Raw genomic sequence first — 27,791 nt, forward strand, 5'->3', positions numbered from 1 at the left:
GAACTTCATGTGAGCTGATGTTTTGTCCGTCATGTGGCATGTAGAACAAAAAGGGTACTAGGGCAGTTACTGGCCTGTTAGGAGTCAATAATACTCCCAGTATGACCAATATCAGTAGTTTAAGGTTGTAGTCTCAGGTTGTTGTTTCAAGCCCTGCAAGTAAAACTGAACCATCATTCACTTATTGTCCCACTGACTTCTTGAGAAAGACTTAACCACAGATTGTTCTAGTAGGAAGTTTCCTGTGATAAGTGGAAAAATCACCAGTATCATCTGTCTTACGTTGTTCTGTTGGAGTGTTTTTCCCCTTACAGAGTTGTCTTTTTTGGCAATACCTACACTTTATCTCTCCCTTTATCTTCAGACCTGAAGACCCTCTTCGTCTTGTTCAGCAAGTCTTTTTGGCTCTAGTGGTTTCAAGGCTTTTTGTTAGTGAAACACAATGTGCTTAAAGGTAGTTCACCCAAAAATGAATATTCAGAAATGAAGAAGTTTCTCACCCTCATGTTATTTTTAGAGCAATGAGACTTTTGTTCATCTTCAAAATACAAATGTTAGATATTTTTAATAAAACTTGAAAATTAATTTAAAAACGAAGTAACTCAGTGATAAGTAGCACAGGTGTATTTGTAGCAGTTGTATGGGTCAAAATTATAGATTTTTCTTTTATGCCAAAAATCATTAGGATATTAAGTAAAGATCATGTTCCATGAAGATATTTTGTAAATTTCCTACTGTAAATATATCAAAACATGATTTTTGATTAGTAAAATACATTGCTAAGAGCTCAATTTGGACAACTTTAAAGGCAATTTTCTCAATATTTAGATTTTTATCTAAATATCTTGGTCAAATATTGTCCTATCCTAACAAACCATACATCAGTGGATTTATGGTCCAGTGTCACATTTTACTTCCTACTTGTTTCCCACTCATGTAAAGTTGTTAAAACCCTGGTGCCGATGTTAACTTTGTTAAGATGTCTCGGAGAAATGCTGAGCTTGGATGACATCAGCACTTGAGTCAGTCTGGGTGATAACTTACTCATCACCCGTTTCTCATCTTAATGAAAGGCAAAATATGCTCATCTCAGCGAAAAGGAACGGATGACAAGCAGGTACTTGAAAGCCATAAGATATATCATCCTTTCTCCTTACTGAGTAACGTCGCTTTCCTTACGGCATCTCTGCTGCTGTTGAAGGAGTCTGTGTTTATTTTGCGGTCTTTTCTTTACTGTTGCACTCAACTGCAAATTAGTTTGATTAGCTGAGACAGCAGTAATTTCATTTTCCTTCATGTTGATTTCATGCAGTATTCATACGCGTTGCTTATAAATACTTGTGTCTTGAAGTTTGCTGAATAAGATTTTCCTGTGAACATCTTTGAATTAACTTCTACTGTTTTGTACAATATAAAAAAACTAAATTTCAGCTTCTTCACAGAAATTAAAGTTTCTACATTATTTTTAGGAGTAGCTTATAAGTTTGACTGGCAGAAATGTACAGTTAAAGTCATGCAGTTAATGACGTGTATTCAGACAAATGCTGAACACTATTAACTGCAATGATTATATGTTGCAATCAAACTTATATCAAAATTTGGTAGTTCTACCAACACTTCTAGCCCTAGTCAGAACATAAAGTTGATTGTAAAAAATCTCAGTTGTTATTTTCATTATGCCTGCATATACCTGTTAAAACGATATAGCAGAAATGTGTAAATTTAAAGTGAAAAAGCTTATTGCTTGTTCTTGAAAAAATAAACAGCTACAGATAAAACAAGTAATTTAACCCTTTAAGTTTACTTCACCATATTACAAATAAATCCTAATCTAATCATGACAAACTATACGTCATTGAAAAGGTCTAAGATTCCTAAATAGATATTTTACCATATTTTTGTGTTACAAATTAAGTAGGAAAAGTAATATATTAATATATGTCAAGAGTGCATCTTAACATGAGTTCTGACCTTTGTCACAAAAGACTTTCTTCGTCGCCTTTTTCCCTATCACATTTTAGAAATCATAAGAAATTATATATCAGTTCAGAACAAATCACACATTGCATTACCACAGAAAATGTACATTAAAATCATATTACAAAATGTTTTCATTCATGAATTATAAAAATTTAAGGTTGGATAGTACATTTTTATGTCTGTGTTGAAAAATGGGAGTGACAGTTAAAGGGTTAATGTTTTAATTTATTTATAAATAAAATTGTTTTATTGCAATGAACATGGCTGTTCATTTAAAAATATATATATATAAAATTTGTAAAAGTATTTTGGAAATTGTCATAATACCTATTATTACTACTATTACTACTGCAAGTTTTTAAAATTACTTTTCTATTAATTTTTTTTCCATTTGGCAGTGCTAGGCAACAATTAATCATGATTAATCGCATCCAAAATAAAAGTTTTTGTGTACATAATATATGTGTGTGTACACACACATGCATGCCTATATTTAAGAAAAATGTTATGTTTATACTTTGAATATATTTATATATAATATAAATTATATGGATATAAATATATGACTTGTAAATACATGTAAATATTTTCAAAATATATACTGTATGTGTGTTTTTATATATACATAATAAATATACACAGTACACACACATATATTATGTACACAAAAACTTTTATTTTGGATGCAATTAATCTTGATTAATCATTGCCCAGCATTAAATTTGGGTATTAATTTTTAATTAATCACACATTTTTGTATGTCTTTGAAAAGAAGTCTCTTATGCTCACTTGTGCTCTTATGCTTCGATCAAAAGTATATTAAAAACTTGATACTTTTTTCAATATATTAATGAACAGAAATTTCAAAAGTTGAAACTTGAAATCTTTTGTAACCTTATTAACATCTTTAGTGTCACTGTTGATCAACTGAATGCATATTTGCAGAATAAAAGTATTAATTTCTCCTCTCCGGATCATATGTTCTGCCTCATGCTTCTGCCTCACAGTTTCACGGTTAATGGTCTCCCACGCCGTCAGACCGGTTCTATAGCTTGCGCCATACGCTTGATGAGCTGTCAGTGCATGCTTGACTGCAGCTCAGAACAGAGACACACTCGCTCTTCACATACCCAACAATTCTGTTTGCTTTACTGTCTTGAGTATGTCTCTGGTGAGGCTGGTGTCATGTCTCTTTGCAGCTACTGTCTAGTATGCATTATTCTGCAGCTGGTAAATGCATAGTGCAGGCAGCTGCATCATGGTGCCACAATGCAGGACTTTGTTCAAAAGTGCTGATTGTGCTTTTAAGAGGTCAGGCTGAGATTTTCCCCCTCCCACCAGTTCGCTCAGCTCCCTCTCCAGACAGTCGTGAAGCAGGAGTGGGTTTGTATTTGAGTGTGAGGATGTGTTTCTTCCACTTGGCCTAAATGGGACCCTTTTTCAACAAATCGGCCTGTATTTTTTGCAATTATATAACCTCCGCAAAGGAATCTCTGCTCTCTCTCCTCCAGGTACGGAAATAAAGATTTCTTCCGAAAAGGAAAATAATGATCAGTGAATGAGGAGGGGGTTCAAGTAGCACAGGGGCCCAGACATTTCCTTAAATAGAGCTCTCTGCGCTCAAATCCGCAGACTTGAGGCTCACATTCCAGGAATAGCTCCGGCTGTGACATTCTGCGCCACACAAACACACACATAACCCCTGGAACGTCCACAGGTAGACTAAATTGATGTTCCATTCCAGCGAGACTTTTACAGACATTACAGTCGTCGGTTTACAATGGCGCTGCGTGCCAGAGGTTGTCCCCAAAGTTTCCTTGAGGAAAGAAAAGTCTGATTTTTAGGCTCAGTTTTTCTGGGAACTTACTGAATTTCACTTGGTTCCTGATCGAAAGGGTTTTTTTTGTATTTTTTTCCTTGCATACCATTTTTGCTCCCACTTTCTATTAAGTGGCCTTAACTACGATGTACTTGCTTTCAAAAAATAAGTACAATTGTATTGTGTTAATATTGTGCTTGCTGCTTTTGAGGTGGTATACGGGTACGGTTAGGGACAGGTTTGGTGGTATGGGTAGGTTTAAGGGTGGGTTAAGGTGTAAGGGATGGGTCAACAGTGTAACTATAAGTGTAAGTACTAATGCTGTCAAACGATTAATCGCGATTAATCGCATGCAAAATAAAAGTTTTTGTTTACATAATGTGTGTGTACTGTGTATATTTATTATGTATATATAAAAATACACACACATACAGTATATATTTTGAAAATATTTACATGTATTTACATTTATATATGTTAATTCACGTAATAAATATTATATCTAAATACATTTAATATATAAACAATTTTTCTTAAATATAAAAATGCATGTGTGCATATTTATATATGCATAATAAATATACACAGTACACACATATCACGTAAACAAAAACGTAGTATTATGGATGCGATTAATCGCAATGTATATTTTGAAAATATTTACATGTATTTACATTTATATATTTTAATTCATATAATTTATATTATATATAAATATATTTAATATATAAACAACATTTTTCTTAAATATAAACATGCATGTGTGTGTATTTATATATGCATAATAAATATACACAGTACACACATATATCACGTAAACAAAAACATATTATTATTATGGATGCGATTAATCACAATATATTTTGAAAATATTTACATGTATTTACATTTATATATTTTAATTCATGTAATTAAAATAATATTTTAATTATATTTAATATATAAACAACATTTTTCTTAAATATAAACATGCATGTGTGTGTATTTATATATGCATAATAAATATACACAGTACACACATATATCACGTAAACAAAAATGTATTATTATTATGGATGCGATTAATCGCAATATATATTTTGAAAATATTTGCATGTATTTACATTTATATATTTTAATTCATGTAACTAAAATTCTATTTAAATTATATTTAATATATAAACAACATTTTTCTTAAATATAAACATGCATGTGTGTGTATTTATATATGCATAATAAATATACACAGTACACACATATATCACATAAACAAAAACATATTATTATTATTATGGATGCGATTAATCGCAATATACATTTTGAAAATTTTACGTGTATTTACATTTATTTTTTATTCATATAATTAATATTATATATAAATATATTAAATATATAAACAACATTTTTCTTAAATATTAACATGCATGTGTGCATATTTATATATGCATAATAAATATACACGTAAGAGATTGATTGTGGTTTAAGAATCGATATTGGTTCATTAAAATGAGAATCTTTTTTTTTTTTTACCCAGCCCTAGCGTATTTTTTAAACACTGCGCTGTCGTCCTGTAATGTTCATGATTAAAAGCGAATATGTGAACAAAAATAACAGCAATTAAATGTTATTCTAATTAAAATCTGAAAATTAAAATGACAGGTAATAATAAATTATGACGGAATTTTTATGACCCTCTCCGTCAAAATGACAGACAATGTTAAAGTCTAGTGCAACCTCTGATGTGTATATATATATATATATATATATATTTGTCACGGTACAGAAATGAAGTAGTGAAATCAAAAAGTTAATCAAAAGTTCCACAGGTAGACAAAACTTTTATTCCAGCACATCTTTTACAACTGTTACGGTCGTCAGGTTACAATGGCACTTCCTGCCCAATGTTGTCTTGTCTGGAGGGCATGAATGGAGCAGGTTTTTGGGGCTGGAGTCTGAGGCCTCAGAGTTTCCTCACTGACTGCTGATGTGGTGAAATTTTAGCACTCTTCAGCAAAACAATCATACTCCGTCATATCAAAAGAAAACTGCAGTGATTAGGCTTTTCATTATTGTAATTACAGAGGAATTGTTCATAGTCAAAATATTTTTGCGGTTGTTGTTTTAGTATCACAGATAATCGAAGTATCGGAATGTGTTTTTTTTTTTTTTTTTTAGGGTCAGGCCAAACCTGTTTTTGCACTGTGGTGCATTTGGGTCAGGAGGGAAGTGGCTGAGCTCATTTGCACAGGTTGAAAGCTCATCTGGGCTTTCATCAAACGCGGTAAAGATCAGATAGAGTAAACGCTTCGGGGTCAGTCTTGAATGGGTTCACATGTGGGCCGTGACGAGCTTCCTGCGTTTGAGAGCGAGAGCTCATCATCCGTACCGAACAATAGACAAACTCACAGATGACTCGGAGTCACAGTGACTGCTGTGTCTACTGACAGAGGCAGGTGTTTCCCACTTTGTTGTCTGTCCAGCTGAGCTCAATGGATAGTTAGCTTGCGCTGCTATTTCCAACGTCGAACAGGATTAGCGGCCATAAATATCACTGGCTCGAAGGAAGAGAGGAAGAAAGTGTACGATGGAGCACAGACGAACTCTCAGCACAAAGCGCCTGCCAAGCCAAAATTAGAACTGTCGGCCTCATTCTCTAATTTCTACAGCAGACGTAACATTTGGTGATTGTGTGCGAAAAGGAATTGAGGAGGCGGATGAGCTGAAGCTGCATGCGTACGGCCTCGGGGTAATTAATTCAGCTGACCGAGGGCAACTCTGTCTGTGTAGGAGTCAGAAGGTCAGGGCCTTTGAGACAGACGGAGGCAGGCGATCATACCCCATTTCCACCAAAATGCTGCTTGTGCCAGAGTTGGTACTGCGGCAGACCTCCACAAATTTAACTGGCATGAGAGATGAATAATGACGTAACTGGCTGTTACAACATAACATCCTCTCAAACAAACATGCTGCATCATGGTTATTTTTTTTGTAGTTTGTTCACAGTTTTAAGGATGTAGCATCCAATCTTGGACTATTTTTGTGCTATCAACACTTTTGAATAAATATTTTTTAATTTATAATATCATTTATTTATATTTATATCAATTTATGTTTTTTATATTTATATGTATTTGTTTGTATATAATTATTTGTATATAAAAAGTATGCAATTATATGCAGTGTACGTATATACATGTATACTTTTTAATATTTCATAATAATTTAAATATTATACTTTATAATGAGTTACATTCATTTATTTATATATATTTGTGTATATAATTATTTTATAATTAAAATTAATTATATATTGTTTATTTGTGTATATATGTATGAACGTACACACAAATACATAATAATTTATAATAATTTTATTAAAAAATATACATCGTAATGACTATATTTAATTTATACATGCATATATTTATTATATTTTTTGTGGAATTAAAAAATTATTTTTCTTATTTTAATAAATCAGTTCTATACAGAAAGATGTGTGTGTAAATATAACGCACATTTTATTTTTATTAAGACAGCTTTTATATACCTCAATATTATATAGTTTTTAACATTTCTACAAAATTAATAAGACTATATTTTTTGTAGAATTAAAAATTCATTTTCATATTTTAATAAATCAGATCTACATAGAAATATGTGTATAAATTATGTAATTTTAACATTTGATTTTAGTACATTAATTATATATAAATGTGTTTGTATATATGATATTAATTACATATTAAATATGTAATTTGAAAACAATATTAATATACTTAAGACAAATTTTATATACTTCAATATAATTTTTAATTAATTCTACAAAATTGATAAGACTATATATATTTTTGTAGAATAAAAAATTCATTTTTCATAATTTAATAAATCAGTTCTATACAGAAATGTGTATATATAATTTTAACATTTTATTTGAGTAAATTAATTCTATAAAAATAATTTATTTGTATATGTATAACATTAATTACATATTAAATGTAGAAAACAGTATTAATATAAATACAATTATATTTTTTAGATTGTATATACTTAATTTACTTAAGACAATTTGTAATGAATGAATTAATTTATTTTTTCATATTTGAATCATTTCTATACAGAAATATGTTATATTAATGTAATTTTAACATTTTATTTTAGTACATTAATTCTATACAAATAGATTATTAGTATATATAACATTTGTTACATATTAAATAAATATAAAAAACAATATGAATATAAACAAATTTTACATTAATAATTTGTATATAGCTAAGACAACTTTAATATACTTCAATATAAGGTTTTAATTAATTGTACAAAAATGACTATATATATATATATTTTTATTTATTTATTTTATTATTTTATTTTTACTGGAACTACACTTTTTCAAACTACACAAAATGGAAATATGGGGCTTGTTGGTTTGCTGTCAACTCGAAATATCACTTGTAAACAGAGATTATGATGCTATATGGGCACATTCATCACTGATATCCCTGGAAAAGAGGGGTATCAGTGAATTCGTCATGTGTATGGCTTGGCCCAGCTACTGCACATGCTTAGTTTCAAGTGCACTGTAAGGGCCCAGACAGGGTGCCGTTGGGGTCCGGGCCTGTGTAGACCTGTAGAGACAGAGTCATTGCCTGTTAAAGCTGCTGCTGAGGAAAGGTGGGGCCATTGAAGTTCAACAGGGGCTTCTTACGTTCTTTCCTACTCTCTCTTTCCCTGCCAACTAAAGCGTCAGCCTCTCCAGAGCTTCGCGCACGCTCCCCGTGGGTGTCATTTCAGGATACCACACGTGGATTGGGTCATTTTTTCATTCTTTCCTCAGTTACTTCTTGGAGTGTCATCTGAGGCTTTTCTCTCAGCTTCCCACTCACAGGAGTGTCTTATTCCAGACTCCTGGGAATCTTTTCAATGGGGCTCTGTCCTTCACATGGAAGCGTTTCCACTGGTCATTAGGTGGAATGCTGTTTGGTTTAGCCATACGGTAATTCTCCTCTCTTTCTTTCTCTTCCCCTCCCGTTCCTTTTCTCCATATCATTGATGCTCCGTATTTCTCTCCACCCACCACTCTGCTGAACGCATTAGATCTTGGGGAGCCCGTTTAAGGAAGTGTTTGCTAAAGTAGCGTTGAGGGGGATGATCTCAAAAAGATGGTATGTGTCTAACCAGCGTCGTTTCGGATGCAACGCACCCCAGTCGGAAACTGTGCATTCTTCTGTTGGACCTGTGGTATGCCAGCACATTCCGCACTGCTGAGCTGGAGCAGGCAGCCAGAGGGATGGGTGGGGCATCCTCGCTCGCTCGCTCGCTCACACACACACACACTCTCTCTCTCTCTCTCTCTCTTCGTTCTTTCTCTTCTCACTCTCTAGCCACTTTTTCCAAATAGGCCATTTTTCCTTTCCCCACTTTCCCTCCTGGAAAAATCTTCTCGATGCGAGTTCGTACCGTGTCCACAGACCAATTCCAGTGTTGTTTTTTCCCCCCTCATAAGTGGAAAAAAGCACAGACAGACTTTGTTTTTAAACTTTTCTGTTTTAGGCCGTACAAATCTGTTAAAATTCTATTTTATTATTTTTTTCCAAATTCCCTTTTTTTTGTTTAAATTTTTTGGGTTCCTTTTTTTTAGTTTTAATTTGTCAAGTTTAACAAGAGTTAAGTTTTAGGCCATATGAAATCTGTTTTATTTTTCCCAAATTGTATTTTATTTTTTTCCAAATTCCCTTTTCTCTTTTTTAATTTCTTTGGGTTCCGTTTTTTTCTTCTTCTTTAATTTTTTTCTAAACTCTGTTTTAATGGTTATATAAAAAATATGAATCAAAAAGCATGTCTAATTAACTGAAATCATGAAACATACAATATTAACAGCAATTTATTAAAGGTTTAATAAAAATTACATTTTTCAGGCCGTAAGAAATCAGTTTTATTTTTCCCAAATTCTGTTTTATTAATATTATTATTTTTATGTATTTTTTCAAAATTCTTTTTTATCTGTTTTAAGTTTTTTAGGTTCTGTTTTTGTTTATGTTTTTTTTTTTTTTTCAGTTAAAATGTTTTTCTAGACTTTTAATTTCTTTGGGTTCCGTTTTTTTTTCTTTCTTTCTTTCTTTTTGTTTTTTTCTAGACTCCGTTTTAATGGTTATATAAAAAATATGAATCAAAAAGCATGTATAATTAACTGAAATCATGAAATGTACAATATTAACAGCAGTTTAATAAAAGTTTAACAAAAGTAAATGTTTTTTAGGCCATATGATGACTTTTATTTTTTTACGAATTCTATTTTATTTTTTCCAAATTCATGTTTTTTCTGGTTTTGTTTTTTTCTTAGATTCTTTTTAATTGTTAAATCAAAAGATATAAATTTAGAAACCAAGTCTGATTAACGGAAATCATGAAACAATATTTAACAGAATTTTATTAAAAGTTTAACATACATTACATTTTAAAGGTATGAAATATGTTTTATTCTTTTTTCTCAAATTCAGTTTTATTTTTACCAAATTCTCTGATTTCCATTAATTTTCTAAATTCAATTTTAATGGATTCTTTCATTTTTAATAAGCAAAAAATCTCTAATTACTTGATTTTATAACAAAAAATATTACTATTTAATTTTTTTTTTTTTTTTCAGAAATATATTCACATTTTTCTTTTTCCTTTCCGCACTTTCCTTCCAGGAAAAATCTTCTCGATGTGAGTTCGTACCGCGTCCACAGACCAATTCCAGTGTTGTTTTTTTCCCCCCTCATAAGTGGAAAAAAGTACAGACAGACCTCGTTTTTAGACTTTCTGATGTGTTATACAGCAGGTTTGGTTCCTGTGTCTGGTGCGTATTGGCGTTATTTGTGAATCCGAGCTGAGGTTGTGTGTCCGCCGTCTCTGTCCCAAGCAATTTAAAAGTGGTGCATCATCCTCCAAGGAACACATTGTGTCCGTACTGTGTTGACTCAACAACTATAAAAAAGGAATGATCTCTTTCTAAACCATCTCTTGCTGTGTTTGTTGTGCTAACAAGGCAAATGTTGGACAATAGTTGAGGCCAGGATCACCATGGATGCAGCCACATCATGAACTTTGCCAAAGAACACCATGTTATTACCATGTTTTTTAATACTATAAAAACTGCTACAGTGTGTACTTTTAGTATGTGTACTATTTGAAGTTTGGGGTCAGAATATATAGGCAAATATATATTCAAAAGATTAATTGTGACAGTAAAAACATGTTAGAAAAGATTTTTCTGTGTCAAATAAATGCTATACTTTTGAACTTTCTACTCTTCAAAGAATACTGAAAGATCATGTTTCCTCAAAAATATTGAGCAGCACAAATGTTAATAATAAAAAATGTTTCTTGAGCAGTAAATCGGTATATACAAGTGCTGTTATGAAACTCTAGATGGATAAGCTCTAACTCAGCTGACTGGTTTCTTATTGCTGTGCACTGGTGGTGGTTGAAGAGAGACCCCTTATGTGATTGTAAAGCGCTGAGTGTGTTTCAATACACAATAAAGTGCTTTATAAATCCCTCATTTATTCAAATGCTTGGCTAGTGCTTGCTGAAGCAGTTGCAGTGCGCTTTAGAAACCCTCCACCTTCCCCAGCTCCACCTGTATACATCTGCTATGGGGTAATTTTATTTATGTTATATATGGGACTTATTTCATATATGTTTATATGTGCACCAGCACTTCTCACAGAACTCTCACCTTTTTCTGTTTTAATTTTTTCTAGATTCTGTTTTAATGGTTAAATTAAAAAAAAAGAATAAAAAACATGTACAATTAACTGATGTGTAATTAACTTTTTTTTTTTTTTAGTCCATATGAAATCTGTTTTATTTTTCCCAAATTCTGTTTTATTTTTTTCAAAATTCCCTTTTTTTCTGTTTTAATTTTTCTGGGTTCTGTTTTTTTTTTTTTTTTAATTTGTTTTTTAATTAAAAATAAAAATTTTTATTTTTTATTTAATTCCCTCAAAGTTACAAAATCATTTTTAAAAGCAGTTTATTAAAAGTTTAACAAAAATTACATTTTTAAGGCAGTATGAAATGTTTAATTTTGTTCTCAAATTCAGTTTTGTTTTTTACCAAATTCTGTTTTCTATTAATTCTCTAGATTCAATTTTAATGGATTCATTCATTTTTAATAAGCAAAAAAATCTCAAATTAATTTACTTAAAAAAATGTTGTTTTATTTATTTATTTATTTATGTTTTAAAAATATATTTAATTTTTTCTGCTAAATAAATTCTGGTAAGTAAATTTTCTGCTAAATATTCCTTTAAAAATAATGTTTTAATAAGAATTATTAGTACTACTATTATTACATTAAGTAATATATTTCCGTCACAGTTTCTTCAAGTTAAACTGAACACTTATTTTGACAGGTTGCTGTGAAGGCCTTTAAGTTTCTGTTTGTATATGATATAACAGGAGTTTTTCTCATGAAGTGACTCTCAGAGCAGTTCTAGAAATTATGTTCATGTACTTATATATTGAAGCAGCACAGGCTGAAAACGCAGTGAGCATCATGTGCCCTTCAGTGTGTGTAATAAATGAAACCCTGCGTCTGTGCATTTACACAGCGACACACAGAACATGCACGATTCATATTTAAATAGTATGTTTGCAGCTTAATATTCACAGCCCATATTGCGTTTTGATGTAGCTGTACTGACCTACTTTTGATTTATCCATCCAAAATAGTAGAATTGGTAGATTCCAAATTATATTAATATATTAAATAACAAACTACACTGAATATTTGTATTTTGAAAAATTCATTCTTGGGTGTAAGAAAATATCGATACACGTGAGTATCGCAATATTTTGTTTGGCGATACTGTATCGATTCTCAAAAACGGAATATCGATATTTAAAAAAAATCATACAAGATTCATGGCAGATGTTTCGTTTTGAGTTTATATCTTGATCGCTAGATGGCAGTCGTCTTATCTCTGAATTTAAACAGTGACAGGAAATACTAGCATAAAGGTACGCCACTAATGTTGTCGTTAATATAGTTGGCTGCTAGTAATGGAGGATGAAAGAATAGTTCCTGCTCCTTCCTTGGTGTGCAAACTTGAAGCGTGGCGTCGTTTCAGCCTTTGTGGTAACTTCCGCCCCGGGACCGCGGCGCGGGCGCTGCCTTGGCTGCACAGGCCACGGGGGTTCCGCTGCTTGCCGCGCCCCGTGTGAAAGGGTGTTCGTGGCGGGTGGTGTGGTAGCTTTCTCTCGCTTTCGCCGCTTTCTCTCGTGGTGGGGGCATTTTGTGCAATTTGGCGATTCCATGCGGAACATAAATACAAACTAAAAATCTTGTGAAATCCAAAACTTGTGGAATTCTCAGCACAAAAAGGTTCTAAGAATTTCCAATACATGTTTATTTTATTGTTTTACAATTATTTTGTTTTCTTTAGAATTCCTGCAAGCACTTTATTTCTCATTGATATTAAGCAGATGTATTTCTTAAGTTTAGATCAAAATGTTACAACATTGTCCCAGACCAGGCTTAAGCCTAGTCCCAGTCTGAGCAGTTTCAACTGAAAGAAACTTGCACTGATTGATCTTAAAACATGCCAGTGCCTTTGTATGTTACAACTTAAACTGTGAACCTTTAAAGCAGGGTCTAAAAATATATACGCTCTGTTTATAAAAGCTTACATTTTATACATTTAATAACTAAAGAATCCTGCAGGCATTTTATTTCCCCCCTTTACTCGTACTGCACAAAAAGTAATTCAATAAGAATCTTACAGGGACTGATCTTTTGAACTTTTTGAACTGAACTTTTTGCTAAGGTTTGCATATGGTGGTGTGTTCTTAATTACAGCTTTCCTTAAAGTATATCCTATTCTTAAAATAAGAAATATCCCAATATATCGCCGCATTTACAGTATCGCAGTGTATCGCAACCCCTGTATCGTCACATGTATCGTATTGCCAGATTCTTGGCAATACACAGCCCTAAAGACTATTGAAAAGGCAAAAAGTTGGCGAAAAAATTAAAAGAATTTGTGACTAGTTTTAGCATCTAAAACATGTTTTTTTATATAAGAGAAGATTATTACTCGTATATGAAATATAATGTAAATGCTATAGAAATATTAAATAAGTAAGTATTTTTTGTAAGGGACAAAGGTGAGAACAGGGCCGCGAAGCAGCCTCTGAACGGTTGTCTTTCGGTGACCTTCTTGCAGTGTGTCGTCGCTGGGTGTGTGTGATTCAGCTGATGCAGTCTCTGATGGTCTCATATAAATAGGGTGTTATCACCAGTCCACTGGTGTTTGGAGTCAGTGTTGTGGTCATCCTATTTTTAGCTTGAGAGAATCATGTGTCTGACAAACACATCTCCTCCCATGCAGACGTGGGCGTGTGCGTGACTGTTTGTATGACTGTGCGAGTGTTTTTATCAGCCGCCAATTGTGTCCCTGGTGTTAATGGAGCATCTGGTGGCATACGATGGGGGTTGAGTGTTATCGAGGCGTGTATCCAGGTCAAGAGGGGCACTGATGTTGTTACAGCAGCTTGCAGGGGGTTATATTCGGTCTCTCATTAAAAGTGGCTCAAAGTTCATCTAATTAAAAGGGAAAAGCGTCTGTCTGCGTACGCTCGGCTGAACGGTCTCTAATGTGCACTGCTTGGGTTTAACCACCCATCTCCGTCTGGTGAACAGCATGTCTGTCTGTGATTCTGTTTGTTTGTTTGTGTGTTAAAGGTCCGTCGATGTAAACAGATAATTGTGTTCCATTCCTAACACACAATTATTTGCTTCATATGTGACATCTTATTTAATCAGTAAGCAAGAATTTATATTGCATAACGAATCAGTTGAATAAATGATTCAGTGACACGCTTATAAAAAAGTTTGTGTTTTGAGTTAGTACCTGTGTTTTTGAATGAATCTAACTAGCATGCTACTCTTACTATTCCTGACATAACTTTATAGGTAAAAATAACTGAGAGTAGTATGATGGGATGATATTCACAATTCAGCCAAGTCACTTGTTTTGTTTCTGCACAAATCTGTTTTTTGAACGAATCAGTTGATTGAATGATTCATTGACTCACTGATAAACACAATCATTTGTTTCGTTTCTGTGTGACATGTTTACATATGGAATAATGTTATTAAAAATTATTTTCATTTTCAATTATCAGCTTTCTCAGTGTGTCTTAATTTAGAGATTTGAAGTCTGTTGTATTTTTTTCCAAATTGTTAAATAAAAAAATATTAATCAAAAAGATTAATATTAATTGAAATCATGAAACTTACACACTTTAACAGCAGTTTAGTAAAAGTTTAATAAAAATGGTATTTTTAAGGCCCCATGAATTTTTTATTTATTTTTCATTTCTAACAAAATCTGTGTTTTCCATTATGTCTAATTAATTGATTTTGTAAAGAATTAATGTATTATTATTTTTATTATTATTTTATTATTAATTTGTCATTCATCACATTTTTTCGGTAAATAAATTCTAGTAAATAATTTTTCTCGTAAATATTCCTTAAAAATATTGTTCTCAAATTCCATTTTTTTCAGATTTAATTTTTCTAGAATCCTTTTTTTTCCATTTAAATTTTTCTAGACTCTGTTTTAATGGTAAATTAATTTTATTAATTAAAAAGCATGTCATCTACTTCTCACTTAATCTTTAAAAATACTAATAATTTGTTTAATTGTTTTTTTAGTTATCTGTGGCGAACATATTTAATATTTATTTATCAATATTTAAATTTTATATTAAAATCACTAATTATTTAATAACACTCTTAAATGTTGTATTACATGATTAGTGATGATTTTATTATTATTATTACTTATTATTATTATTATTTTATCATTCATCACTTTTTGTCTTGTAAATAAATAATTTTTATGGTAAATATTCCTTACAAATATTGTTTCCAAATTCCATTTTTTCCTTTTTTCTTTTTTTTTTTTTTCCATTTTAATTTTAGACTCTGTTTTAATAGGTAAGTTACATTTTATTAATCACAAAGCATGTCCAAATAGTTTAATTGAAATCATGAAACTTACAATATTTAATGCCAATTTATTAAAAGTTAATCAAAAATCGAAGGCCCTATGAAATGTTTTATTTTATCTCAAAATCAGTTATATTTTTACTAAATTCTGTGTTTTCTATTAAATATTTTGGATTCCATTTTAGTATTTCCACTAGTATATATTGTGTTTTGACTTTAAGTTTACTGACCTACTTTTGATTAATTCATCCCAAATTGGACAAATTCCATGACATTCCACGTTATACAGTAAATTCCTATTTTTATGACTGGATTCCATGATTATATCTGTGTTTTCTGCATTGTGGAAATCATTACATCATGCCATTTTCTTAGTCTGTTTCCAAAACAGTACATAAGCATCATTAATGATTCAGTGGCATGCTTATGAATACAAAAAAAGTTTAATTTCTGAATGAATCAGTGGTTTTGAATGAATTGGTTTAATGAATTTGTGACTCATAGAGACAGTGGCTAAATTGAAAATAGCATGCTAGCATACTACTTTTACTATTTCTGTCATAAATTGTAGAAAAAGAATGATGGTGCGATTTTCTGAATATAGGCAGTCACTTGTTCTGTCCCTGAATGAATCAGTTTTTTGAACGAATCAGTTGACTCCCTCATAAAGACAGTCATGCAGGCTCAGGGGGAATAGTTTCCAGTGTTTTTGCTTAGGCCTCACTCTTCTGGAGTAGTTTGCGCACTCAAACATTGTGCTGTTGAAGAGCAGCTTCTATTTTAAGCCAATCGGAAGGTTAAGTGGAAGAGGTGGAGAAAATACAAATTACGACCGAACGCAGGGATGTTTGAAAGCTCTGTTCGCCGAGAACGGGCGCCACGTGGAGTTTACTAGAACGCAGTGTTTTACTGTCTAAAAATGACTCAGTGAAGCCTTAAAGAAGGGCTTTCCTCAGACTGACCGCTGTGAATCAACGGTGATTCACAGACTCCCTGCAGAATGTTGCTTTCACTACGTTTCTGTCTCGTTCTCCCTCTCTATTTCAGTCACATCCAACTTTTTTGTTCCAATGCTTTAGTTAATGGTCGTAAACACTTTAAATACTGTAAAAGAGGAGTGGTTTTGATGGATAATCAAAAGAAGAGTAAAAGAAAGAGAGGGCTTTGGACACAAAAGAAGAGACAGGGAGAAACACATTCCTGTGAGAGTCACGTTCCACCAGCTCCAGGGGTCTATGAGCCAACTGCTAAGCTATGACTTATGAATTAGTGTATTAATGTACCTTAATGGAATTTTACAGCTGGCCAAGTCACAAGATCATTTTGCTTACCAGTTAAACCACATTGGTTAGACTGGAACAACCTCATAAACCAGCTTATACAAATCCAGTCATTTGAAGTATGGCTTCTACAAAAAGCTTTTACTTTTCTTCAATAGCCTTAGAGCTCATGGTTTGTCTCTTATATTTATAATTAGAGATTCACAACATATTATGCTTTTTTCAGGGTTTTTTTTCTATGTTAAAATATTTAATATATATTGATTATTTTCATTTTCATTTTATTTATTTATATATATATATATATATATATATACTTTTACATTTAAATGACCTTTAAAATCATCTAGCACTCACTTTATCTTTAAAAATACTAATCTTTTTTTTCCTCAGTTTTTTTTTTTATCTGTGTTGAATATATTTAATATATATTGATTCTTTTTATTTTCATTTTTTTACATTTAGGTGACCTTTTAAAGTCATCTAATTCTCACATAATCTTTAAAAATAAAAATCCTTTTTTGAGTTTTTTTTTTAATCTGTGTTTAAAATATTGTTTTTTTTTTGTGTTAAAAATATTGTATATATTGATTCTTTTCATTTTTTTTACATGTAGGTGACCTTTTAGTCATTTAATTCTCACTTAATCTTTAAAAATATAAATCCTTTTTTCTTAAGTTTTTTTAATCAATGTTAAAAATATTTAATATATATTGATTAATATTTGATTATTTTACATTTAGATGAGCTTTAAAACCATCTAGCACTCACTTAATCTTTAAAAATACTAATCTTTTTTTCTTTTTTATTTATCTGTGTTGAAACTTTTTAATATATATTGATTCCTTTGATTTTAATTTTTTTACATTTAGATGATCTTTAAAGTCATCTAATTCTCACTTAATCTTTAAAAATACAAAGCCTTTTTTGATTTTTTTTGTCTGTGCTGAAAATATTTAATATATATTGATTAATATTTGATTATTTTGCATTTAGATTATCTTTAAAATCATCTAGCGCTCACTTAATCTTTAAAAATACATTTTCATTTTTTTATTAATCTGTGATGAAAATATTTAATATATATTGATTGATTTAATTTTCTTTTTGTTTACATTTAGATGACCTTCAAAGTCATCTAATTTTCACTTAATCTTTAAAAACAATTTTAGTTTATTTTAGTTCATTTATCTGTGGTGAAAATATTTAATATTTTTTAATTAATTTTTGTTTATTGTACATTTAGATGGCCTTTGAAATCATATGCTCACTTCGTCTTTAAAAACACTAATCATTTAATAACGCCCTTAAATGTATTTTTTAGCTAATCTCAAAATGAAATTCCATGTTTCATCTGTAATTTATAGTGATGTGATGCCTAAATGAAATTGAAACAAAAAAAAAGGTTATAGTACTAAAATTTGTAAAACTGATAAGCTAAAACTATAAAGTAATATTTATTATTATATAATTAATAAAAATGACAAAAGTAGATAACAAACTTACTAATGTATAATATTATATAAAAAATACTAAACACTGTTTAGATCAATATTGAATTTTAAAATCTGCCATTTATTGGTTATTAATCTGTCAGTACTGCCCAGCAGTTTATTATTATCTCCAAATCAGTTTTGCAATGTTCAGAAATGTCTCAGAACGTAATGCAAGTATGCACAAAACAGTGTGACTGTTCAGATAAAATTAAATTTACATGCGTGTCTGTCACATGAGATGAGTGGGTTTCCACTATCTAGTGAGTCTGTTCTTGCACAGTATCAGATGTGGGATTCAGCAATGAGAAAAGGGACAGTGTAGAAAGAGATCCAACGTCTTTCTGCGATCGGATCCCGAAGGAAGTGGACGGGGGGATGGTGACAGAGGAAGTCAGAATCCTTGAGATGAGTAAGCCGCATTGTTTTAGCAGCAGCGCTCCCTCTATATCCAGCTGGATGGGTGGAGCGAAGGAAGAAGAACTGTGTAATGATGGAGGAGTGTGGGAGCCGTAGAGGAGCTGGCAACCGCTGAGGTAGAGCAGGACGCTGGCCAAGTTGAATGCTGGGCTCTAATTTTAGTAGAGGAGTGTTACTGAGGGTCATGAGGACTTTATTACCAGATAAACTCATCACAACCTTTGGCAAAGCACAAACTGAACTGAGCTGAGTGGTGACACATAGTGGTGGACGTACAACCTTTTCTCATCACTCAACGGATGTAATTTATGAAGAATTCTCCTGTGTTTCTGACTAAGCGCTTAATCTAATTTTGATTCTTGAAAGTTTATTTTACTTATTTCATCGCATCTTGTAAAAGTTACCCCCTTAAAGGAATAGTCCACCCAAAAATGAAAATATGCTGGAAATTTACTCACCCATAGGCCATGCAATATTTACAGTTGAAGTCAAAAGTTTACATACACCACAGAATCTGCAAAATGTTAATTATTACCGAAATAAGAGGGATCATACAAAATGCATATTATTTTTTGTTTAGTACTGACCTGAATAACATATTTCACATAAAAGATGTTTACATGTAGTCCACAAGAGAAAATAATAGTTGAATTTATAAAAATGACCTGGTTCAAAAGTTTACATCCCCTTGATTCTTAATACTTGTTGTTATCTTAATAATGTTGTTCTCTGAATGATCCACAGCTTTTTTGTTTAGTTATAGTTGCTCATGAGTCCCTTGTTTGTCCTGAACAGTTAAACTGCCTGCTGTTCTTCAGAAAAGACCTTCAGGTCCCACAAATTCTTGTTTTTTCAGCATTTTTGTGTATTTGAACCCTTTCCAACAATGACTGTATGATTTTGAGATCCATATTTTCACACTGAGGACAACTGAGGGACTCATATGCAACTATTATAGAAGGTTCAAACACTCACTGATGCTCCAGAAGGAAAAACAATGCATTTAGGAGCCAAGGGTGAAAACATTTTGAATTTGGACATCAGTGTAAATTTAACTTTTGTCTTCTGGGAAACAAGTAAGTATCTTCTGTAGTCTCTCAGTGGACTCTCATTCTGACGGCACCCATTCACTCACTGTAGTGGATCCATTGCTAAACAAGTGATATAACACTAAATTTCTCTAAATCTGTTCTGACGAAGAAACAAACTCATTTACAGTTGAAGTCAAAAGTTTTCATACACCTTGCAGAATCTGCAAAATGTTTATTATTTGACCAAAATATGAGGGATCATACAAAATGCATGTTATTTTTTATTTAGTGCTGACCTGAATAAGATACATCACAATAAAGATGTTTACATATAGTCCACAAGACAAATTAATAGTTGAATTATAAAAGTTTACATACAGGAATAAAAACTCTGCATTAAGAGCTGGGGGGTGAAAACTTTTGAACCGAATGAAGTTGTGTACATTTTTCTTATTTAGCCTAAATATCATATTTTTTCATGTAGTACTGCCCTTCAGAAGCAACAGAAGATACTTGCATGTTTCCCAGAAAGCAAAATTAGTTAAATATACCCTGATCTTCAGATTCCAAAAGTTTTCACCCCCTGACTCTTAATACACTTATTCCTGTATGTAAACTTTTATAATTCAACTATTTTTTTTCTCTTGTGGACTATATGTAAACATCTTTAATGTGAAATATCTTATTCAGGTCAATACTAAATAAAAAATAACATGCATTTTGTATGATCTCTCATATTTTGGTCAAATAATAAACATTTATCAGATTCTGCAAGGTGTATGAAAACTTTTGACTTTAACTGTAGATGATTTTGTTTCTTCATCAGAACAGATTTAGAGAAATTCAGCGTTACATCACTTGTTTAGCAATGGGTCCACTACAGTGAATGGGTGCCGTCAGAATGAGAGTCCAAACAACAGATAAAAACATCAGAGTAATCCACACGACTCCAATCCGTCAATTAATGTCTTGTGAAGCAAAAAGCTGCATGTTTGTAATAAACTAATTTTAATTTTAAACTGTCACTTCTAGCCAAAATATGTGTTTATGATCCATAATAACAAAGTCCATCTCCTGTTGTCCCATCACAAGATATTTGTTTTGGACTGTTTTTACTTGTAAACGGTGTTTGATCTGAGCATAATATTTCTGATTCATCTCCTGATTCAGACAAGATGGCTTTTTTACTGGAGAAACTAATATTATGGATAGTGGACTCATATTTTGAGTGGATTTGTTGATTTGTTTATTGCAAAAAAAAAAAATTCACTTCACAAGATGTTAATTGATAGACTGGAGTCATGTGGATTACTTGTGGATTATTGTGATGTTTTGATCAGCTGTTTGGACTCTCATTCTGATGGCACCCATTTACTCTAACTACGTCCTTTCATATGACATGTTCCTAAGTGGTTTGTGATTGCACACACATGATCTTATATAGTACTGAGGATATGTATTTGTATTGCGTTTTGTGATTCAAAGTCTGTGTTATTAACTGAAAAGTTGTGGGTTTGAATACGCTCATAGATAAAGGACCACCAGGGGGTGTGAAGTGGGTTTGTCTACTTGTCCTCTAGAATCCCGGCGGCCCATCAGTAAAAATGGAAGTGCCTGAAAAAGACTCCCAGAGAGACACTTAATCATCCGTCCGCAGTCGTCCTCAAGTCTGAGCGTCTGTCTTTAGCATGACATTGGTATGAGGTATAAACAAGCATAGCTTCGTGCTGAACATGACAGAAGACCGCTGAAACATCTCTACTCGTACACACGCTGATGAAACTCATTTATGATCCAGTTTCATCAACTACAATCACTGTCATCATTTTAAAGTGCATAACATATCTCTTGAACTAATGAACTAATAATAGTGGTGGAGCATTTGAGTGCAGATCATCATCTTTACTTTTAAAATATATTTCTGTTGATTTTCGGGTGAAATGTGACCTGGACATGTTGTTGATAGCTTGATTATGATCATGTATCATTAGGCCTACAAAAATACGTTTTTGGATTCCATTTGTGGCTCCGTGTCCAAAGTAAAGACAGACCTAGAGAATAAATGAGTCATAGACGTGATCTGGAGGTGGCCAGAAGTTTACTCTGTGGCCTGCGTTCTCTATTATTGGTGGTGGACAAAGCCTTTGCCGTGACCTCAAAGTATCTATAGTTCCTATAGTTCATTTCTGAGGCATGTTACAATAGGTTGCACGACCCTGGTTATGAATAGTGTCCTCACCGAATACTTAAAATGCGGTAGTTATTTTAAAGGAAGAGTAAAAACAGGGATGACTTTGCTTGTGTTATTTCATCCAGGCACATATAACTGTGGACCTCCCATGCACAATGTGATAAACCACATCTCTTCCATGTTAAGCTCATTATTTTATTTTATTTATGTGCCCTTTTGTAAAAACATGTGCTAAACTTCAAATTCTATTTGTTTTCATATTATTTTATTATTTTATTTTAATGTGTCCTTTTCTGATGACTTAAAATTCTTAAAATTCTATTTATTTTATTTTTTTATTTTATTTTAATGTACCCTTTTCTGAAAACTTATGCTAAACTTCAAATTCTATTTTTTTACTTATTTTATTTTTATTTATTTATTTTTTTTTAAATTAAGGTGTTCTTTCTGTAAACGTATGCTAAATGTTGAATTCCATATATTTTATTTTATTTTATTTTATTTTATTTTATTTGTGTGCCCTTTTCTGAGAACTTATACTAAACTTCAAATTCCATTTATTTTATTTTATTTTATTTTTTATTTTATTTTATTTTATTTTATTTTATTTTAATGTACCCTTTTCTAAAAACTTATGCTAAACTTCAAATTCAATTGTTTAATTTTATTATTTATTATTTTATTTTATTTCAGCGTGCCCGTTTCTGAGAACTTTTATTTTATTTTATATTTTATTTAATTTTATTATTTTTTATTTTATTTTAATTAAGGTGTTCTTTCTGTAAATGTATGCTAAATGTTGAATTCCATATATTTTATTTTATCATATTATTTTATTTTAAGGTTATCTTTTCTGTAAAAAATATATGCTAGACCTTTTTTTTATGTCAATGTGCCCTTTTCTGCGAACTAAATATTTACTACTTTTTATTTTATTTTATTTATTTATTTTATTTTATTTTATTTTATTCTATTTTAAGGTGTTTTTTTCTGTAAATTTTTTCTAAACTTTAAATTCCATTTTTTTAATTTGTTTTATTATTTTATTTTATTTTGCAAGGTGCTTTTTTCTATAAATGTATGCTAAACTTCAATTCCAATATTTTTTATTTTATTTTATTTTATTTTATATGGTGCTCTTTCTGTAAACTTATGCCAAAAATCGAATTCCATTTATTTCATTTTATTATATTATTTTATTTTAAGGTGACCTTTTCTGTAAAAATATATATTTTATTTTATTTTATTTTATTTTACGTGTTCCTTACATAAATGTATGCAAAACGTTTTTTTTCTTTTTCGTTTTTATTCATGTTATTTTATTTTTAAGCTTTGAACTCTTGTTTTGCAGTGGTGATCAGTCAGTGGCAGAGTGAGCCGAAAGAGCGGGTCATCTCTCTGGTTCTGACCCACCTGCCTCTCCTCAAACCGGGCAACGTCGAGGCCAAGGTGGAATACATGAGTCTCCTGCCGAAGATCTTGAGCCACACCATCGAACATGGCCGGCACTTAGAAGAAAGCAGGCAACTTCTATCCTATGCCCTCATCCACCCCGCAACCTCCCTGGAGGACCGAGGGAACCTCGCCCTCTGGCTCAACCACCTGGAGGAGCGGGCGGCCGCCAGAGGAGCCGGAGATTCCCTCGAGCGTGCGCCTTCATCTCACCACGGCCAGCCTCCGCACCTCTACCCCCATCACCAGCGCTACGGGTCGGATGACCGTCTCAACGGCTGGCAGAGCTCGAGGGACTCCGGGCTGGGAAGTTGGCAGCAGCAGCAACAGGGCTGTGAAAACGGGCACCTCTCACTGTACCCATCATCCTCGGTGCCCTCCACTATCAACGCTGTAGGTACAGGCAGTGGGACCAACACAAGTGAGTAGGCTATTCTTCACTTTCATCTTAACGTGGGACGCCGTCTGTCTCCTATTGCTAAACCACAGGTGTTTCATATGAGCTAGCTGCTATTTTGTCTATTTTGTCTTTGGCAAGTGAGATTAAAACAGCTGCAAATCCAAGCAAGATGTCAACTCATTCAACACTGACATTATAGGGACCCTCTCAAATCCCCACTCATTTCCTCCTGGACAGTTCGGATGTTGTACTAAGCGTTCAGAAGTATGACAGCCCAGCGAAACGAGAGGAAAAAATGTGTACATGCGGCACTGCCGTGCTGTGGGCGTAACAAAGATATTCAGATTGAAAATATCTGTGGTCAGAGCATGATATTTCCAGCTAAGAATGCAAGGGTCTTTTTTTCTGATGAAGGAGACAGCTGAGGATATAAATAAGGGCACATTTAAAGCACTGCTACACCAGATCCTCTTTATTTTTGACTACTTAGAGTACTTAACAGCACAAAGGACTGCTTTCACAACTCACCTCCGGCAGACTCAGGATGTAGGCTTTAAAAATATTATCTTATCTGTCCACTGGACAAAATACAGTTGTTCCCTTTGACTTGTTGTGATAAAAGGTTTAGGGTAACTCTTTATATCATGTAAGCTAAGGCTGCGCATCAATACAGATTTGCTGGATTCGGTTTGATTCAGGTTCACAAGCTTTTAATTGGATTTAATTTTGGTTTGATTCTATTCCATTCAGATTCATTTGCCCAAAAAGCTAACAAAATTTAAAAAAAAAAAAAAATAATAATCATTCGTTGCCTAGAAAAATACCTTCTAACATCCTAAAAATTAAATTGAAAAGTACATTGATATTTATATTTAACAGAACAATAAGCACAACCAAAATACTGTAATTTAATTTAACTGTGATTTAATTAAAACTACCAACTAAAAACTAATAAATACAAATAAATAAATAAATACTAATAAAACTAATAAAAAATGACTAAAGCACATGACAAAATTACTAAAAAGTAAACTTATTTAACTTAATAATACTTAAATAGTTTATAAATAATACTAAAACAACACTGGTGTAAACAATTACGTTTACAAGTTAGATGCTTTACAAGTTTTTAAGTTTTTTCATTATTTTAATAATTAAAAAAAAAAATCTAAAAAAAAAAAAAATTTGCAATAATTTTTCAATTATTTATTTCTCAAATCCTGTGAGAAAAGCACAGATATAGTGGATTGTAATCACTGATGAATTAATATATGAAGTTAATATTAATGCATTAAAATTAAAATAAATTAATATATTATACTTCTTATGTTTTTCTTTCAATTTGAAATAAGAGATGGTATATATTATTTTCAAATAATTATTTAATTTGTCCAAATTGAATACTTTAAATTGTATAATATCTAAAAATCTTATGAAAATCTGTTCAAAAATGGAATCAAAAAATGAATCAAAATTCATTCTGAAATACTAAAATTAGTAAAACTGTAACTGAAATAAATACAAATTAAAACTACATACAATTCTTAAATAAAACCAAGAAAAAAATACAAAAGTACATGATAAAATTAAAATAAAAACTGAAAATGTAAAAATAGGTCAATTCAAATAATTAAATGAAATAATAGTTAATTAATAAAAATTAATTATTTTAACAATAAAAATATTTTAAATGTATTTAATATTAAAATGATTTCATCATTTGGCAGTTATTTCTTTGTCAAATCCTGTGAGACCAGCATGGATCTAGTAGATTGTAATCACTGATGAATTAATGCATTAAATTAATATTAATATAATAAAATAAAAATTAGAATAAATTAATGTATTTAATTTCTTATTAAATTTTTCTTTCAATTTAAATTAAGAGATGGTATATATTATTTTTAAATAATTAATTCATTTACCAAATAAAATACTATGAATTATATTAAATCTCAAACTCTTGTATAAATCTGTTAACTAAAATAAACTCAATCTGAAAATGAGTAAAACTATAACTGAAAAAAATACATGATAAAATTGAATTACAATTAAAAATGTTTATTTTATGTAAATATTATAATATGTATATATTATTTTTATATATATTTATATATATATATATATTATTTTGTATATATTATTTTTAAATAATTAAATACTGTAAAATAAATTATGTAAAATCTAAAACTCTTATAAAAATATGTTCATTAACTGAAATAATAATTCAAAATATTAAATACTATACTAATTTATAATAATACTAAAATAAGCTTAGTGCAGACAATAAAACATAAATTATTTTAACAATAAAAAATATTTTAAATGTATTTAGTATTAAAATTATCTCATCATTTGCCAAAAATGTTCCTTTTTTTCCTCAAAGACTGTGAAAAAAGAAAAAAAATTATTAATGATTTTACATTATAATATGCAGTCATTACATTTATACTACTATGATGGATTCATTGTGATTTTGGTCCATGTAGGGTAACAGATGAACAGTGAAATTGGCTCAAACGTCTTTATTTCTGTGTTTTTTGTATTTATTAATGTTTAATAAACATTTTAATGATTTTCTGTAAATGTATTAATATATTAATTATACTTTATAATGAAGGATTCAGTCAGTTCATTGCAATTTTTGTCCATTTACGGTATCAACAAAGTGATACGGGTGTAAATTTACTTCTTTACGACAAACCCTTAATCATGATTCTTAAATAATACGGTAACAAAACATCTTTGTCTGCTTGACAGAGGACAATAAAACCTAATAATATATAAGACCATCTTTGAACGTTGTAAATTTTTCCACATACTCACCGTTGAACATTTGTAAATTGAATTAGAACAGCATCCTGTGTCCTTCTTTCTTTACCCACACAAACAGCCTCTCACCTCCCCAACCAAGCACCGCATACCATCCTAGCTCTTCCCTTGTAAGGTATCCTTTGTGGGGGGTTTGTATTTAGGGAAAATGGCTAATATTTAGGGACTGTAATGTTAGCTGGGCACCTATTTTAAACTAGCCCGCGAAGACCTATACATAGTCCAAACATTTACAGCCGCATATAGGAGGAGAGGACGCTCTTCACACGGCCCATAACGTATCTTCTCCATCTCGTTCTCTGTTTGTTTCCTCTTTCTCCTCACCCGTGACGAGGTCGAATGTTCCAGAAGAGGAAGACAGGCTCACCTGTTTAGTAGGTGCAATGGAAAAGACTCGCAGCTTGTTCGCTTTGCCAGGTTTCCCCCACCTCTTAGTGGAAACAAATAAACTTGTGTTGGTTGTTCTGGCTAAAGCAGTTTAGAGCTACAGAAGCTGTTAGTCAGACTAGTCTCAGATGTTTGCTGTGAAAGTTGTTACAGATTTCAACCACACATGAGTCTGCTTGAAAATGAGGGTCTGGAGTACAGTTCATATATTTATACCCTAATTTGAGAAGACTGGTATTGATAATTTGCTTGTCCTTAAGGATGGGAACCAGGAGCTTTTATTTAGAACTGGTTCTAAATCATTCAGACTCCTATGAGTGGTTCTTTTTAGTGTTTCTTTTAGTGAATCAAAAACATACTGCAGAGCTTAAAGGAGAGGTCCACTTCCAGAACAACAATTCACAAATAATTTACTCACCCCCTTGTCATCCAAGATGTTCATGTCTTTCTGTCTTCAGTCGTAAAGAAATTCTGGTTTTTGAGGAAAGCATTTCAGGATTTTTCTTCGTATAATGGACTT

The 27,791-nt window shown here is 31.5% G+C and overlaps 1 protein-coding gene across 3 annotated transcripts in view; it reads left to right on the plus strand.

Annotated features, from left to right (window-relative positions):
- samd4a (sterile alpha motif domain containing 4A) overlaps window positions 1-27,791 on the plus strand; it is a 61,536-nt gene that overhangs the window by 8,707 nt on the left and 25,038 nt on the right. For all 3 annotated transcript variants that reach the window (XR_007829512.1, XM_051132575.1, XM_051132577.1), the window contains exon 3: window positions 23,552-24,073. Coding sequence is in view for 2 of the 3 variants with exons in the window: in XM_051132575.1 (XP_050988532.1) it covers window positions 23,552-24,073 (522 nt within the window). In the remaining variant the exon portion in view is untranslated. The remainder of the gene's footprint in view (window positions 1-23,551; window positions 24,074-27,791) is intronic.

Source organism: Labeo rohita, chromosome 17 (assembly GCF_022985175.1).
Source record: "Labeo rohita strain BAU-BD-2019 chromosome 17, IGBB_LRoh.1.0, whole genome shotgun sequence".
Taxonomy (NCBI): domain Eukaryota; kingdom Metazoa; phylum Chordata; class Actinopteri; order Cypriniformes; family Cyprinidae; genus Labeo; species Labeo rohita.